This window comes from Schistosoma mansoni, chromosome 5 (genome assembly GCF_000237925.1).
Source record: "Schistosoma mansoni strain Puerto Rico chromosome 5, complete genome".
Taxonomy (NCBI): domain Eukaryota; kingdom Metazoa; phylum Platyhelminthes; class Trematoda; order Strigeidida; family Schistosomatidae; genus Schistosoma; species Schistosoma mansoni.
In genome coordinates, this window is record NC_031499.1 from 314,659 (window position 1) to 330,699 (window position 16,041).

Sequence of the window (16,041 nt, forward strand, 5' to 3'; positions counted from 1 at the left end):
GCATATGGGCTCTAGGATCCTGAGGGAACAAAGGGTGTATGAACTAATTATTGCTCACCGGCTACCATTGGACTGCATCTCCTGACGGTTGTTTTTATACTGCTCATATTCCATTTAAACAATGTTGTTTTCTAGAAAATATCACTTTAACTTTTCATGATGAATAGTTTACAGATTTCAATCTATTTTTTTCCATTTTAATCTGTTGAAAATAGAGTAATTCGTCATTACAAAGATTATGGTATTATTTATTTATGTGACGAACGTTTTGCATCAAATAATGCGCAATTGAACTTAGCTGGTTGGATGCAAACAAAATGCAAAGTATACAATAATGTGGAATTAGTTGTAAAAGATACCGATGAATTCTTTCGTAATATGCGCAATAAAGTAAGTTTCTTTCGATTGCTATTCATTGCTAAAAATGATTTTCATTTAATTTATTCACTTCAGTCTTAAGGTGTTCAATTCTTACAAATTCATAATTTTCAACTTGTTTCCTCAATTTTTCTTTCAAACGATATCGGTTGAAAACGTTAAGCCTTGCTTAATCAAGGTGTAATGATTGTAATTGTAAGTTCTTCAAACCAATACATGGTTACTATTCCATAAGTACTGAACTAGTTTGGAACTTTGAGCTTATATAGCAATGGTAGATATTATGTAATACGTCACCCAACCTACCGGAAAGATGTAAATGCATCTACAATTTTATGATTAAATCTATTATTGGAGTAGCACTAATACTGAACTAGACCTATATCTACACTAGTGAGACTGACTGAAGAAACGCAGCCTGTCATTGATTTATATATTCATAGGCTAGTAATTACTATAAGCAAGGACTGGGTAGTTATGTGGGTCTCTTTCGTTTTCTTGTTTCTTCGCTTGACAATTTACATTAGTTTAAATCATAGACAATCGTATAATATCTTTTCCTTCGACCACTGCCTGCCTAAGTTTCAGTTTTCGAGTTTCATTGCCAATCAACAAGGACATGACTACAGAAACTTGGGGTGTGTTTAAGCTACAAACTTTCTGCGATCCTACTTTACTTTACTTACGCTTGTTACAACTCATAGAGAAGCGTAGACCGCTCACCAGCATTCTCCATCCAACTCTGACCCGGGAAATCCTTTTCGGTTGTTTCATGTCTGCTTCCGATTCCCGATGCATTGTGTTCCTCGGTCTTCCCCTTCTCCGTTTCCTTTCAGGATTCCAAGTTAGTGCCTGCTTCGTGATTCAGTTTGATGAGTTTCACAATGTGTGTGACCTATCCACTTCCAACGTCTTTTCTTAATTTCCTCTTCAGATGGAAGCTTGTTTGTTCTCTCCCATAGTAGGCTGTTGCTGATGGAATCCGGCCAACGGACATTGAGTATCTTACGTAGACAATTGTTTATAGGCCCGTAAATGCCCTGGTATGGCCAAGAGTGGAGAGAGTTAGCTCTCACCCTCGAAATGCTCGCACATGGCCACGTGCATACAACCACTGACTGGGAAGCCATACTCACTGCCTTTCGCGGCGGGGCTGTTGTTCACGAAATCGAGAGGACGAAAAGCAGATGTCCAGCGTGAATATTTCCACCTCTTCCAGAGTTTCTCCGTCAAGTGTGATTGAGTTGGTGTTCTCTGTGTTCTGTTTGAGGATGTTGCCTTTTCCATTATGTATGTTGAGGCCTACTGATGCAGACAGAGACTGTTGCTACATTCTTTTTCTTGACCTGCATTTGTTGATGTGTATGTGATAGAAGTGTCAGGTCATCTGCGAAGTCCAGATCGTCTAGTTGCATCCAAGCTGTCCATTTTATTCCGTGCTCCCCCTCTGATGTCGAGGTCTTCATCATTCAGTCAACTACTGGAATAAAGGGAAAGGGGGAGAGTAGGCAGCCATATACTTGACTCTACTGCTATCCGCTATTTCTGTGAAGTTATAAGTTCATTTTACATACTGTGACAGTCAAGAATTGACAATCACGTAATGATATTGACTAAATTATTGAAACTATTGTTATGGTTAATAGATCACCAAAATCAGTGGTCCAGTAAGTCCTCGACATTTGATGCTGGCGGTATTAAACTTAATGGACTCATCCAGTTATAGGCGCTCTATCAAGCATGTGCACCAGATCATGAGTTCGCGTTCAATGTTACGCACCCGTTTAAAATACTAACCAGCGAAGGTCAAACGCTCCTTTGACATAACGATAGCCATCGGAATATCTCTTCGAACTCCATCGTTCCTGACTTCTGATTTGACTGGATTGACATATTCTGAGTTTAAACGGGTTACCAGTTAAGGCGTTTTCGTACCTCAACCACTTGTGATATCTTTGCCAATAAAACACAAACTCTACCGACAGACTGACTTGTAATTATCAGTAAGTAGTGATGTTGTCTATCTTTTATCGAAGATTTCAGCATTATTCTCTAAAAATTGCAGTTGAGCAAATCTCCTGCAGACTGAAAACATTACAGGCAAATTAACACCAACATTCACAAATATTCATGCTATTCTCATAGATAATAGTTTGGAGTTTTACTTCCCCTTGATTACAACTTATGCTCTCGTTGAATTACTTGACCAAATCTGACTGTTTAAAATATAGTGAAGATGGAGTTAATAGGAAGCAATGTACAAAACCATCAAGCATTATGTTAGAGTTTAGAGAATTCCTTTATTGTGCATACAAGCATTCAGTCCAAAGCATGAATCCCATGGATCCATTGATATTTAACGAGCTACTATAACCCATCAGTCTCAAATTTTTCTGAAATTCATTTCCAGCTGCTTCATTTGCCTATGCCCTATATATGGTGGTCTAACCACTCGACTACACTAATTATCGTCAGTGTGGTAGTTATTGGTGGATTTGTATATCTTGTAGTTCAGTGAGCGCGTTTGTCTCAGGACAGTAGGTTTGTGTATGCAAGCACCTATCGATCATTTTACCAGGTAAGAGGTTGATTGGTTGCAGTATGAAATAATAAAGTGATAATTCGAGTGTTAAGAGAGGACGATTGTTTTGAGAATAAATAATTCATTCGATAAGTTGTTAATGTGTAAGAAGATGGAATTGAAAGAATAGGAGGAAGATGAAGATGTTACCAATAGAGGAAGGAAGTATTTACTGATACGCAGTAATGATAACAGTAATAAATTATCGGACATATATCAGATACAGACAAACTAAGAACCAGATGATAATCCATGGGTGGGTACATGTTTGTCAAGTCTCTTGACGCTATCCACTGATGTGGCTGCTAGAGCATTCTGAATGAAAGCAACTCCTGATGAGGAAAAGTGAGAGTGTCCCCGGGTATTCGTTCTTTGAAGTGCGACATTACGGCGGTTGTCTTGAGGAGCGTGGAGATGGCATTCTGGTAATATGCTCGTTTTGGAGTGGCTAAGTGTACTTAATATGTTGTATGCCGTTATCAGATTGTCTCTATAGATCAATGTGTCAGAGTTAATTTTATCTAGCAGATGGATAATTAAGAGTAAGAAACGGATAGGACCCATAGTTGCTCTTTATGAAACTCAGAATATTGATACCTACACACTTTTGTGCACTCATACTTCTTTGTCTTTTTATGGAACTCCATATCTGGAATCGTTAATGTTTATGAGGGTCAGTGAACTGATTGACTCTAAGAGGTCACTATTTAGAACCAAGAGGTGTAGTGTGTGGAGATAGGACCATAAAACCTATTTTGTAAATAATTTTTCATAGTTTACGCATGTATTTTCATATTCTGTACATTTAGCATTAAACAATTGTACTTGTTGTTTAAGTGTATTACTTTGAACACTTGTAACTTGACTTCCTTCCGTTTTGAGTACAACATATCGTGACACTGTTACTGCTCCTCATTAAATACACTCTAATTCACATCTGCATCGTTCTGCTATGTCTGCTAATATGTTAAATGAAATATTAATTGCATACCATCCACGTTTATAGACAATTGTGACATTCTTATTGAATTCTACGCTTGGTAAACCTACTGGATCTATATCGTCCATATTGGGATAACTAATTTATTATAATTGTGGATTATTTGGACCAAACTCAGCCGAACACGCAATAGCCTGAAGACTTAAGTAACGTCCCTTATTTTGTTATTTGTGTGTAATTAACTTATTAACTGTTAATTGTTACATAAACTATAGACATAATATTTTTGTTGCTAATTTTTGGTTATCATACATTTTGGTCCACCACAATTATTTGGTGAGCCCAGTATTTTATTATCTCGCAATTATCCCATTGTTATATTGTTTATTCGCTCATTGTACGACCCTTTTGCTCATCTTCAACCTAATGTACTCTCCACATAAGCTTAGTGAGAGGGACCCTGTTCCTGTAACTACTCTTAGTTCATCACCTAACCTTACTGACAGTGTATTTAGTGCAGTCAATGCTATTTCGGAATTTAAGCTTCCACCTTATGGAGTAAATAATCCTAGAATCTGGTTTGCTCAAACTGAAGCCTTATTTCAGTCCAGGGGCGTACGTTCCCAAGCATCTAAGTACGCTTATGTAGTTGGCTCACTCCCGATCGAAATTGCGGCCGAAGTAGGAGACCTTATCGACCAGGTTCCTGAAACCGAGCCATATGATAAATTAAAAGCGGCTTTAATTCAGCGAACAACAGTCTCAGATGAGACAAGATTACAACAACTTTTGAATGCATGTGATCTGGGAGACAAAAGACCTTCCCAACTACTCCGACACATGAAACAACTTGCCGGCCCTTATAAACTAGACGAAGCCCTCCTCAAACAAATGTGGTTCAACCGATTACCACGCAGTGTCAGACAAATTCTAAGTGCCTTGGGGAAGTCCTCCTCCCTCGATGATTTAGCTGAAATGGCAGATAAAGTAACGGAAGTTTGCCACGATAACCATTATATAAATACGACGCAGCCGTATGGAGCAGCTGATGTCGGCTACTTAAACTCTATTCAACGACAATTATCTCAATTAACAAACCAGCTTGAGGCACTACAGACCACTGTAGCAACGGTGCAGGCCAGACAATTAAGACCCCCACGCAGACAGAGATCACGTTCTAGACCAAGATCTCGTTCACCTAAACGAACATCCGAAATTTGTTGGTATCATACTAAATTCGGCACAAAAGCACGGCGTTTTACACGCCCGTGTGCATTCCTCTCACCCACCACTGATAACCAGGGAAACGGTCCGGCCAGGCAGTAATGGCGGCGCCTGACTCTGGCCACAGCTCAAGCCGTCTATTTCATGTCAGGGATCGTATTTCGGGCTCAGATTTTCTAATCGATACTGGAGCCGAAATAAGCATACTCCCAATTCATCTTTCCCGACGACGGCACTCTCAACACGCTAAATTATCATTAGTGGCAGCAAACAATTCTATTATTAAAACGTATGGCGAGCAATCACGCATCTTGGACATCGGTCTCCGTAGACGTTTTACATGGGTTTTCATCGTCGCAGAAGTTAAACAACCCATCCTTGGAGCCGATTTTCTTAGTAACTACAATCTCCTTGTCGACATGAGAAAAAAGAAACTTACCGACGTGAGTACAAGTCTACAGGTCAACGGAACAATCACCTGCAATTATGAAATTTATGGTGTCCGATTGCTTAGACCTGATAGTCAAACTTTTACCGATCTTCTATCGAAGTATGAATGTATAACGAAAGCCGATTATCAAACTGAAAACTCCACACACCATGTTCAACATACTATCACTACAACTGGTCCACCTATCTGCGCCAAGGCGAGAAGACTACCACCCAATAAGTTGCAGTCCGCCAAAAGAGAATTTGAACATATGATGCAACTAGGGATAATCCGACAGTCTAATAGCCCTTGGGCCTCGCCACTGCACATGGTTCCCAAAAAAGATCAAGATTGGCGCCCTTGTGGAGATTATAGACGTTTGAATAATCAGACAGTTCCAGACAGATATCCTATTCCTCATCTACATGATTTTTCACTAAACCTGCACGGTAAACTGATTTTTTCAAAACTAGACTTAGTCAGAGCTTATCATCAGATCCCAGTGGCACCTGAGGATATTGAAAAAACAGCCGTAATCACACCTTTTGGGTTGTTTGAATTCTTGAGGATGCCATTTGGGCTTAAGAATGCTGCGCAAACATTCCAACGATTTATGGATGAAGTCACGCGAGGTTTAGATTTCGTATTTGTTTACATCGATGACGTCCTAATCGCTAGCTCTTCCTTGGAAGAACATCTTCAGCACTTACAGACTCTTTGAGCGTTTCAAAAGTTATGGCGTCGTGATTAACCCCTCAAAGTGCATATTTGGTGTTTCAGTGTTGGAGTTCCTCGGTCATCACATAGACTCTCAGGGAATTAAACCCCTTCCACAGAAGGTAGAAGCCATAATCAACTACCCTGAGCCTACTTCTGTTAAGGCACTACGTCGTTTCCTGGGAACATTAAATTTTTATCGACGATTTCTGCCCAATTGTGCTGATGTCCTACAACCCTTAACAGACCTGCTTAAAGAGGATAAAGCGAGTAGCAAAAATAAGAACCAACTATTCCACTTACCCTCTGACGCCAAAATAGCATTTGAAAAAGCCAAAAACTTGATTGCCGACGCAACTATGCTACAACACCTAAACACTGACCCCCAAACGCATCTGATCTTGTGTACGGACGCATCTCAAAAAGCTGTAGGGGCAGTGCTACAACAACGAGTTAATAACATGATTAAACCAATAGCTTTTTTCTCTAAACGGTTATCACCCGCTCAAGAGCGGTACAGCACATTTGGACGAGAACTTTTAGCCATGTACCTAGCTGTTAAACACTTCAATTTTTTACTACAGGGTCGTGACTTCACTATTATGACGGACCATAAACCCCTGTGTTTCTCATTTAATACGTCATATGATAAACATTCTCCACGCGAAGCTAGACAACTCGATTATATCTCGCAATTCACAACAGACATTCAGTTTATCAAGGGTCATACCAACATTGTCGCAGACGCACTGTCTAGAAAGGATATTAATATGACGGTACTTAACCACGACATCAATCTTGAAACCTTAGCCAAATTACAAGCAGACGACGCAGAATTGAAGGTCTGTAGAGAAAAGTCTAGCTTGAATCTCAGATCGGTACCCATTCCTTTCTCAGATGCATCCATCATTTGTGACACTTCAACAGGCAATAATCGCCCTTTTGTCCCTCAGGCTTGTCGACTAAAGTTATTCCAACACTTGCATGGTTTATCACATCCGGGCATCCGAGCTACTACAAAGCTGATAACTGAACGTTTTGTTTGGCCCAAAATCAATTCAGATATTAAACGATGGACACGGGGTTGCCTTCAGTGTCAACGTAGCAAGATCCAAAAGCATACTATTAGTCCAATTGGGGAGTTTCCTATCTCTGACAAACGTTTTCAACATATTCACTTGGATTTAGTTGGCCCCCTGCCGCCTTCAAACTCTTTCACTCACATTCTCACTGTGGTGGACAGGTTCACTCGATGGGCGATTGCATGCCCCATCAAAGACACATCAGCTGAGACTGTAGCATCAGTTTTTCTCGACCGATGGATATCGAACTACGGAGTACCTGCAATTATCACTACTGATCGTGGCCCCCAATTTCAATCCATTTTATTTCAGGAATTCACCAGACTACTTGGGGTCAACCACATCAAAACAACGGCTTATCATCCAGCAGCTAATGGCATGGTTGAAAGATTTCATCGCCAATTGAAAAGCTCGCTGACGACTCAAGCTGATCCTACCAAATGGAGCGATGCCTTACCACTCGTACTCCTGGGTATTCATTCCACTATTAAGGAAGACATTGGATGCACTGCTGCCGAATTAGTCTACGGTACGACATTAACATTACCAGGCCAATTAGTCAATTGCGAATCTACAACGCTAGGGGATTCTTCTCGTTTTGCAAGCCGCTTATTACAGACGATGCAGAATATTAAACCAATACCCCCTCGACAACATAACAACCGGGTGCAATTAGATAAAAACCTTGAAACATGCGAATTCGTTTTCGTTCGAGTTGACGCTGTCAAAAAGCCATTAAAACCACCATACGAAGGTCCCTATAAAGTAACCAAACGTACTCCCAAACATTTTATTATCATTCGAAATGGGAACAAAGAAACTATTTCCATTGATAGAATTAAACCAGCGTTTTACGAACCGACTCACCTTAAAGAAGTTAACATCGATGAACAACAACCCCTAACTTCTGTTCCTGAGAAGCCAAGCGAAGAGGACAAGTTTCATCTTAAACCGTCTTTAACTCGCTCCGGTAGGTTGGTAAAGAAACCTAAGCGCTACGTACATTTCGTCGACTAATGAAAATCGATTCAATTACACGCACTTTATTGTTGTTACTCAATTTTCTAATAAAAGCTATTTATTTTCCTTACATGCACATTTAATAACTACATTTATTTATTATCACTAGTTTTGCCAATTTTTTTTTAATAAGAAAAATTGCCATAGTAATAAACGAGTGAATGCAAACCAACTATTCATTAAATTCATCCATTTTTTTAATATTTTATGACTCTATTAACAGTTTCGCACATTTTATTATTATTATTAGCAAACCAAAACTTTTTAATGCTCGTTTTTCAGTTTCATTTTGCGTAGCATAGCCTATATTATTAACGTGTCATTTATTCCTATCTCCACAATTTTTTTTTCCGTTATTACAGTAAATACTATTTTATGTAAATTTATACACAATATTTCTCAATTTTTGTTGTTCATATTGTAATCAGTGTTACCTCCGGACACTCTGGGGGGAGCTATGTGGAGATAGGACCATAAAACCTATTTTGTAAATAATTTTTCATAGTTTACGCATGTATTTTCATATTCTGTACATTTAGCATTAAACAATTGTACTTGTTGTTTAAGTGTATTACTTTGAACACTTGTAACTTGACTTCCTTCCGTTTTGAGTACAACATATCGTGACACTGTTACTGCTCCTCATTAAATACACTCTAATTCACATCTGCATCGTTCTGCTATGTCTGCTAATATGTTAAATGAAATATTAATTGCATACCATCCACGTTTATAGACAATTGTGACATTCTTATTGAATTCTACGCTTGGTAAACCTACTGGATCTATATCGTCCATATTGGGATAACTAATTTATTATAATTGTGGATTATTTGGACCAAACTCAGCCGAACACGCAATAGCCTGAAGACTTAAGTAACGTCCCTTATTTTGTTATTTGTGTGTAATTAACTTATTAACTGTTAATTGTTACATAAACTATAGACATAATATTTTTGTTGCTAATTTTTGGTTATCATACATTTTGGTCCACCACAAGTGAACCGAAAAATATTTTTTTGTAAGATTCCTGATGAAAATAATCTTCAGATGACGAGCTTTCTGTGTAGTTGGTGCGCAACATATGGCCCTCAAATAATTTTAAGGTGTGGATGTACATGAGTCAGAGGAGCTCACCATCAAAACATTTGCCATGATGGGTGCATGCCGTGCTGTGTCGGACGTTTTAGCAACACCGGGGAACATCTCATGAACGGTTCCCGTCTAGGCACGCTGTCTAGATGTCTGATGCTATGAAGAAATCGAATGCTTAGTGCTGTGTGGACGAGAATGATAATGATTAGTTGTTTTGCTTTGCAAGACATGTAGATAGTGTGACAGACGTTAGATGCGTTATATATTCCCCTATCCTTATTACTTATTATCATTATTGTTCTTTGTTGTTGGATTCTATCGGATTTGGGTGGAAATATATATTGACATTCTGGTTAGGCTAATCACGTGTTCTTGATCTGAGTTATGTTGAGGTCCTGTAGAATAGACACTGGGAAGGAATCCAGTGTAGATATTCGTCTACGGTAATTTAACGTCCCACATATGCGTAAAAAGGACCGTCATAACAAAGAAACTCTAGCGTTATAACACTGAGGACCTGCCTCTCCTAAACCCTTATAGAGCTTTATGGAGGACGCTGTTTTTGATCGTTTATTCCCTCATTTGATCATCATCCATTCCTTTGACTGTAGTTAAAGTATTGCGATTGGTTTGTCCCTATCCCCAACGTCGGACACTTGAGAAAGACACATGTTACCGTTCTTTTGGAAGTTATGACTTGCATTTTTGGCAGCTTCTGCTTTTCTTACATTTTTATTGAATGTTCATATCTTTCCTGAATTGCATCTGTTTTTTTTAGTTTATTCTTGGTTAAGACGGCCGCCATATTGATCCAATCACCTTTCTGGCTCTGTTGCCTGAATCGACTGAGATTGTGTATTTTTGGTCATGAAATATTACACACAGAGCTAGAAACACTAAGACATGTGGCAAAATCAAATATTATCTTCCAAATTATCCGTACGTAATCTATCCGGAAACGATAGAATGGCATTCCCGTTTTGATAAGAACATGTTTGTTGCATCTAATTTGACTACTGATTGAGCAAGTGTTGTTTGAATAACTGTGTGGCAGTATTTATTTGGAACCGTTATTCACCATTTACTTGGTTTTATTTCAGACTGGATGACAGCGCGTATTTAAACTAACCAAAAGTTACCCTTCATCACAAAGTGATTGGGTTTGGGGGCTTCACCAAGACCATCAGATGGAACTAGAGTCAGAGAATGTTCTGCGATTTTGTTTCTAGTTTAACTGGACAGAGGTTGTCATTAAAGATATCTATTATCTTTAAATTGTTAGGATCTTCACCGTCACACGCCTTGAGAACAGACTCTCAGATCCGTATGTTTCGACTGATTACTACCTTAAAGGATTATTCCCAGTTGACCGGTAACAGGAGTTTTGTACCTCACTTGAACCCGGTAGTCACTACCCGTCATTGGCGCTTGTTTGCAGACATCAAATACGAGCTAATAAGTAGATTATCTAATCTTGAAGATTTTTCGTCCCTTCTCTATACCGTTGCTATGCCTACATGTTCAATCAAGACTAAATTTTTGTTGACCTCAATATTTTGCTTGCAAAGCAAAGTATCACGTCCTCTGTACCGAGGTTTATGAATGTATTAAGGTCCTCGACTGAGTATCTAACAGAAATCCAGGTATGACAGTAGTGATATCACGTGAAGTACCTTTACCTCTTGCGTGTTATAACTCGTAAGACAACAGTCTCCAATAATTAATGCATGTACCGTTATATTACTCATTACATTTCAACAGAATAGCTTAATGCAGTAAATCTTATAACGATATGACCCTGCTTGTCAACTAGCACTATTCATGTTACCTATTGTTATCAGAGAAAACATGAACACCAAATCAATCAGTCAAAATCAACTGTATCGTTCTAAGCGTTTATTTAATCTTAGATCGTATTCTGGTTCGTGACTGCTTGGTTTAAATGGGAAAAGAATGATGAATGGGAAGAACCGTCGTACGAATTCAGAGAACGTGGTCAGCTCGGTTTGAATAGAAAGTCGTATATTAAAACAAAAAACCATTCTGAGCAGTTTGTGAATTGTCGCAACTAAGTAACAGAACTTTACGCGCAATACTTCTTGGACTGATTCCGTAGTTACTTGCATAGAAGAAAATGAAGGACCCTAACTGCACTCACTAGTTCAAGGCATCATTCCTAGACAACATACTCATTGGTTCATTTCACTGGCAATTCTGAGAACTGTCGTATTAAGATCTAATAAGCATGTTTGTACAGAAAAAGCCCTAGTAACCACCCATTCTCGGTTTTTAACCAGGTGTAAAAGCATCCATCAATTTAAATGTTGCTCATGCGGTTGATTATATATGTTTGCAAATGAACACGCAACAAAACAAAGGCTACCTCGTATATATATATATATATATATATATATATATATATATATATATATATATATATATAATAAAACACCTAGTTGAAAATAACATGTTCCGAAACGGAATAAAGTTTTAGGTGTAGTTCTTAATAGGTAATTATTTTGAAGATACTTGTCAAGTATGAGTTACGATTCAGTATGCTCAATCGTCCTTGACTGAGTGACAGCTTCAGTCTTTCTTTACTGACCGTCTATACCGTCTTGATTATGTCCTGACATGTTATTTACTTCCGTCTTACTTGGTTCAGAGTTTTGTTGTTCAACAATAACTGCTTCTTCTTCACTTATACCATCTTCACATTCATCTGAATCGGAAGCATCTTGTGGTACAGAGTATATGCGAAGTACAGGCTAAAACCAATGAAATATAAACAAAAAAATTTCCATCAGCCAACATCTCCAACGACTAATAAACACGATACAAAAGCATATACTGCAAATATTTACCGCGGTAAAATCACCTGTTATATCATCTACGGTCAATGATATAACATTTTGAACACCCTTCCATAGTGAATCAATGACTCAACTAGATTTTATTCGACCTAACAAATGAATAGCACTAACGTACTCAAAGTCGATCTCATACATGTACAAAGTAAACAAAGTGATTATTTATGTAGAACCTACACATTGAAAACGTTCCACAGAAGGCGGCGCCGGACTGGTTTTAAGCAGTTTTCTGTAGTCATGCTACCAAGTCGATAAGATGATCACTGGCCCAATTCCTTTTACAGCCCTACTAGGAAAAATATCCTTGGTGTGAGCTGTCACGGAGTAACCACCACACTTTTACGCATAACAACACTCGAGACCTTCTTGTTCCTCGAAAACAATCCCTTTTCATTTCTTACTAGGTTCAGTTGATTCCACGACTAACACTCCTCATACATCTTCTTCACCATCCTCCGCAAATGAGGATGATTTGAAGTAATGAAATGTTATCTCTATTCCTCTGAAATCGTCCTCTAAAATACATGTGCTAAATTTCAATATTTGAACCTTGTAGAAGCAACAAACCTTTGTAAAATACTATAGTTTTAATTAGATTACATCTAGTAATGTTAGTTAGACTAGTTCTGGAAAAGATGGGACAGTGATTCAACCTAAACCCAGAAACAATCGAGAGATCACTGAGGAATATCTTAACAACTCTCAAGTTACCCTTCATTTGCTTACTACCACCAAGCAACCTGAATGGGATATTAACGTAAGCTTACTGAAAACTTGGAAGCAGAACTCATAGCTAATCTAAAGCGAGGGTGAAAAGCCTTGGTAACTTAACCCCAAAGATCCTTAACTATGGTGATCCAGTCTTGGCTGTCAAATGGCATGAGATCTTAGTCAAAGTCTAGGAACTAGACTCAATCTTATTTAACTGGTATCGATTACTGATCGTTCCAGTCCATGATAAATGATGAAGATCCTCTTGTAAAAATCACGAAATAATCAGTTTGATTAATGTAGTATCTACAACACTAGCCTCAGTAATTATTTAACGCTTAACTAGGACTCCTGACGAGAAAACCATGTTGGTTTCGAACATATGGGTGTGCAGACTTAAATTTTACCGTTTGCCAGATTGTGAGACACAAATAAACCTAGTGACTCCCAATCATAGGCAAATTAATTGACCTTACGGTAGTCTGTAAAACTCGGCAAATCGATAAGTGAAGTAGTGAATCTACATAGATTGATACGATAAGAACGTGGATCATAAATACCTATTCACCACCTACCTCAACGCATACTCACGGCTGGTGTACAAAATAGGTTTGAAGTTAGGAGCCACCAGACACAAACCTGTCGCAAGTTCATGGAGTCACTAGATGTTGATCTGACCCATATATGTAGGTGCAGAATACTTGGTTGGGGTTCGCATGACTACACTGAATAACGGTTAGAGATTGCTTAACACGGTTCGAAATCGCTTATAATGGTGGCGGGACATTGACTTTTTGTCATCCTCTAGAACATGGGTTCCAAAATATCTTTATACTTTTTCTTTCTTGCTATTACATGATGGGTTCTTTTGCATTTGGTCAGTGACATGTTGGTTATGATGAACAGCATTACTATTTTGTCTGGGATGAGGTCGGCTTTAGCTTAAATACCAACAATTTACAATCAAGTAGACAAGATAAAATAAGCTGGTGGATAAGCGTATAGAGTTGCTTGTACCAATTTCTACTAATAACTGTGAAAACATAAACATCGCGTCAAACTATACTAATTTCAATTACCGTCGCTCTCTCGTCATGGATTACTCTATCTTGTTTATAAGTTTGGTTTGCAGATATGCTGAGAATTATCCTGCGGTTATTTTAAGTTCACTAAAAATTATATCTTTGTTGCAGGATGTGCTTCGGTGAAACACATTACGTACTTTTTGTCATTGGATTAGGTGACGGACTATTTATTTATTTATTTAAACACATAAATATTGGTACAAAGGGACACCAGATATATATGCGCCACACAAATCTCATTTGATTTGTGTGAGGGCTGTGATACTGCCCGGGTGCCCAAACCGAGGCAGGTGACGGACTACTAAACGTTCGCAGACAATGAACAAACAAATAGAATTTCGAACTATCGAAATGTAAATTTTCGACCTATTTGTCATCAATTATTGATAATCCTTACAGAAAGTCTTTCCCTTCTTGTTCAAAAACATTATTGATTGTTTCTCTTTCCAATAGTATTTTGAGGTTATTGAATTTGTGTTTAAACAGAAAATGAAAATGTAATGAGACGACAAAATTAGATACAATTTACGTATACGTCGACAAACCTTATTAGGATCCTTCAACATTAGATATTTGCCTTCAGGCATTTTCATGAAGAAATCAACGACACATCGCAGTATACCCCAAGCATTATCCATATTTAAATTCAGCTGATTGGCGAACTCAGATGGTTTGAACTGTTGTGTGCCCAATATGACATGGCGAGATGAGTCACGGGGGTTGACACGAGAAACAAATCTATAAAGAAACAAGACAACTACTACTGAGAAAATATACTACTGAATTACATGAATAAAATAGATCAACAATTCTCTAAAATCCAAACTGTAAAATATTATCGTTTTGAAAGGGGAAACGACAAAGAATATAACTGATCATTTTTATGACGCAATTGGTAAGAAAATATGTAACAAATATCCATTCATCAAATACTAAGAAGAAACTTGTAATAACTTTCGACATGTGGATGCGAAACATTATTACGTATCGACTTATATGGAGTGTTCGAATTATAGCAAACAACCGGATAACACATGTAAATGTTTAAACATACCTTTACATAAATAATAATTATTATAGGAAAATAACCACAGTTACAATAAGTTATTAAAAAGGATTTGAGATTTAATACCGTAATTATTATGAACTTTGAATACAGTCAAAAAAAAACCTGATAGTATGACTAACGTTGCTTAGTTCATACAAAAACATAAAAGCTATGAAGCATAACTCAGTGGTGATAGCATGTGAGTTCAAACATTTGGTTCTAAGTTCAACCTCCGCTCAACAAACTTCAGTCTGGCCATTCAGGAAGCAGTAAATGAGTTCACAAAACTATATTTAGGTAACCACGTTTTACATCATACGGTTAAAATATGATTATGAAACCTTTTGGCTTAATTTTCCAGAGGCAAAACATTTCCAGCAGAAGAATAGGAAACTATTAAGAAATCCAACAAATAAACCAGTAACGAGTAGTACTTCCAAGCGACAGTAATTATTTTTGTTGATGTAAATCATACACATACTCATTTAATTATTGACCAATTGATAGAAGCTAAAGCAAGTTTCATGAACTCAAGTTGATCTACTAAAAGAATATGTGAAATGTCAGTCAGTAAAACACAAAGTAGAAACTGGAGCCTATGTAAATCGGTTCAATTTCCCATTCCCTTCGTCCTTCGGTTGCAGACGGTTATCTCCTTTATGCCATAAGTGACGCTAGTTGGTAAACATCCATCAGGCATTGTGAATTCGTGTTGAGATTTCTTCAGGCACTAACCCATCACAACTGACGACACTCCAAAAACAATCCAAATGATTGATACGCTCAACTACTTCATTCCCTATCATTAATAATGGCGTTCACGCAGACCGATCCTGAAGCGACATTTCGTATTTGGAGAT

At 37.9% G+C, this 16,041-nt stretch overlaps 1 protein-coding gene across 1 annotated transcript in view; it reads right to left on the bottom strand.

The window, feature by feature from the left end:
- The window catches only part of Smp_136290 (putative eukaryotictranslation initiation factor 3 subunit), a gene marked incomplete at both ends in the record, with an annotated part of 41,650 nt that overhangs the window by 8,997 nt on the left and 16,612 nt on the right, over positions 1-16,041 (bottom strand). Inside the window, 2 exons of the mRNA XM_018797541.1 lie at positions 12,113-12,235; positions 14,679-14,871. Of these exons, the coding sequence (XP_018652573.1) occupies positions 12,113-12,235; positions 14,679-14,871 (316 nt within the window). The remainder of the gene's footprint in view (positions 1-12,112; positions 12,236-14,678; positions 14,872-16,041) is intronic.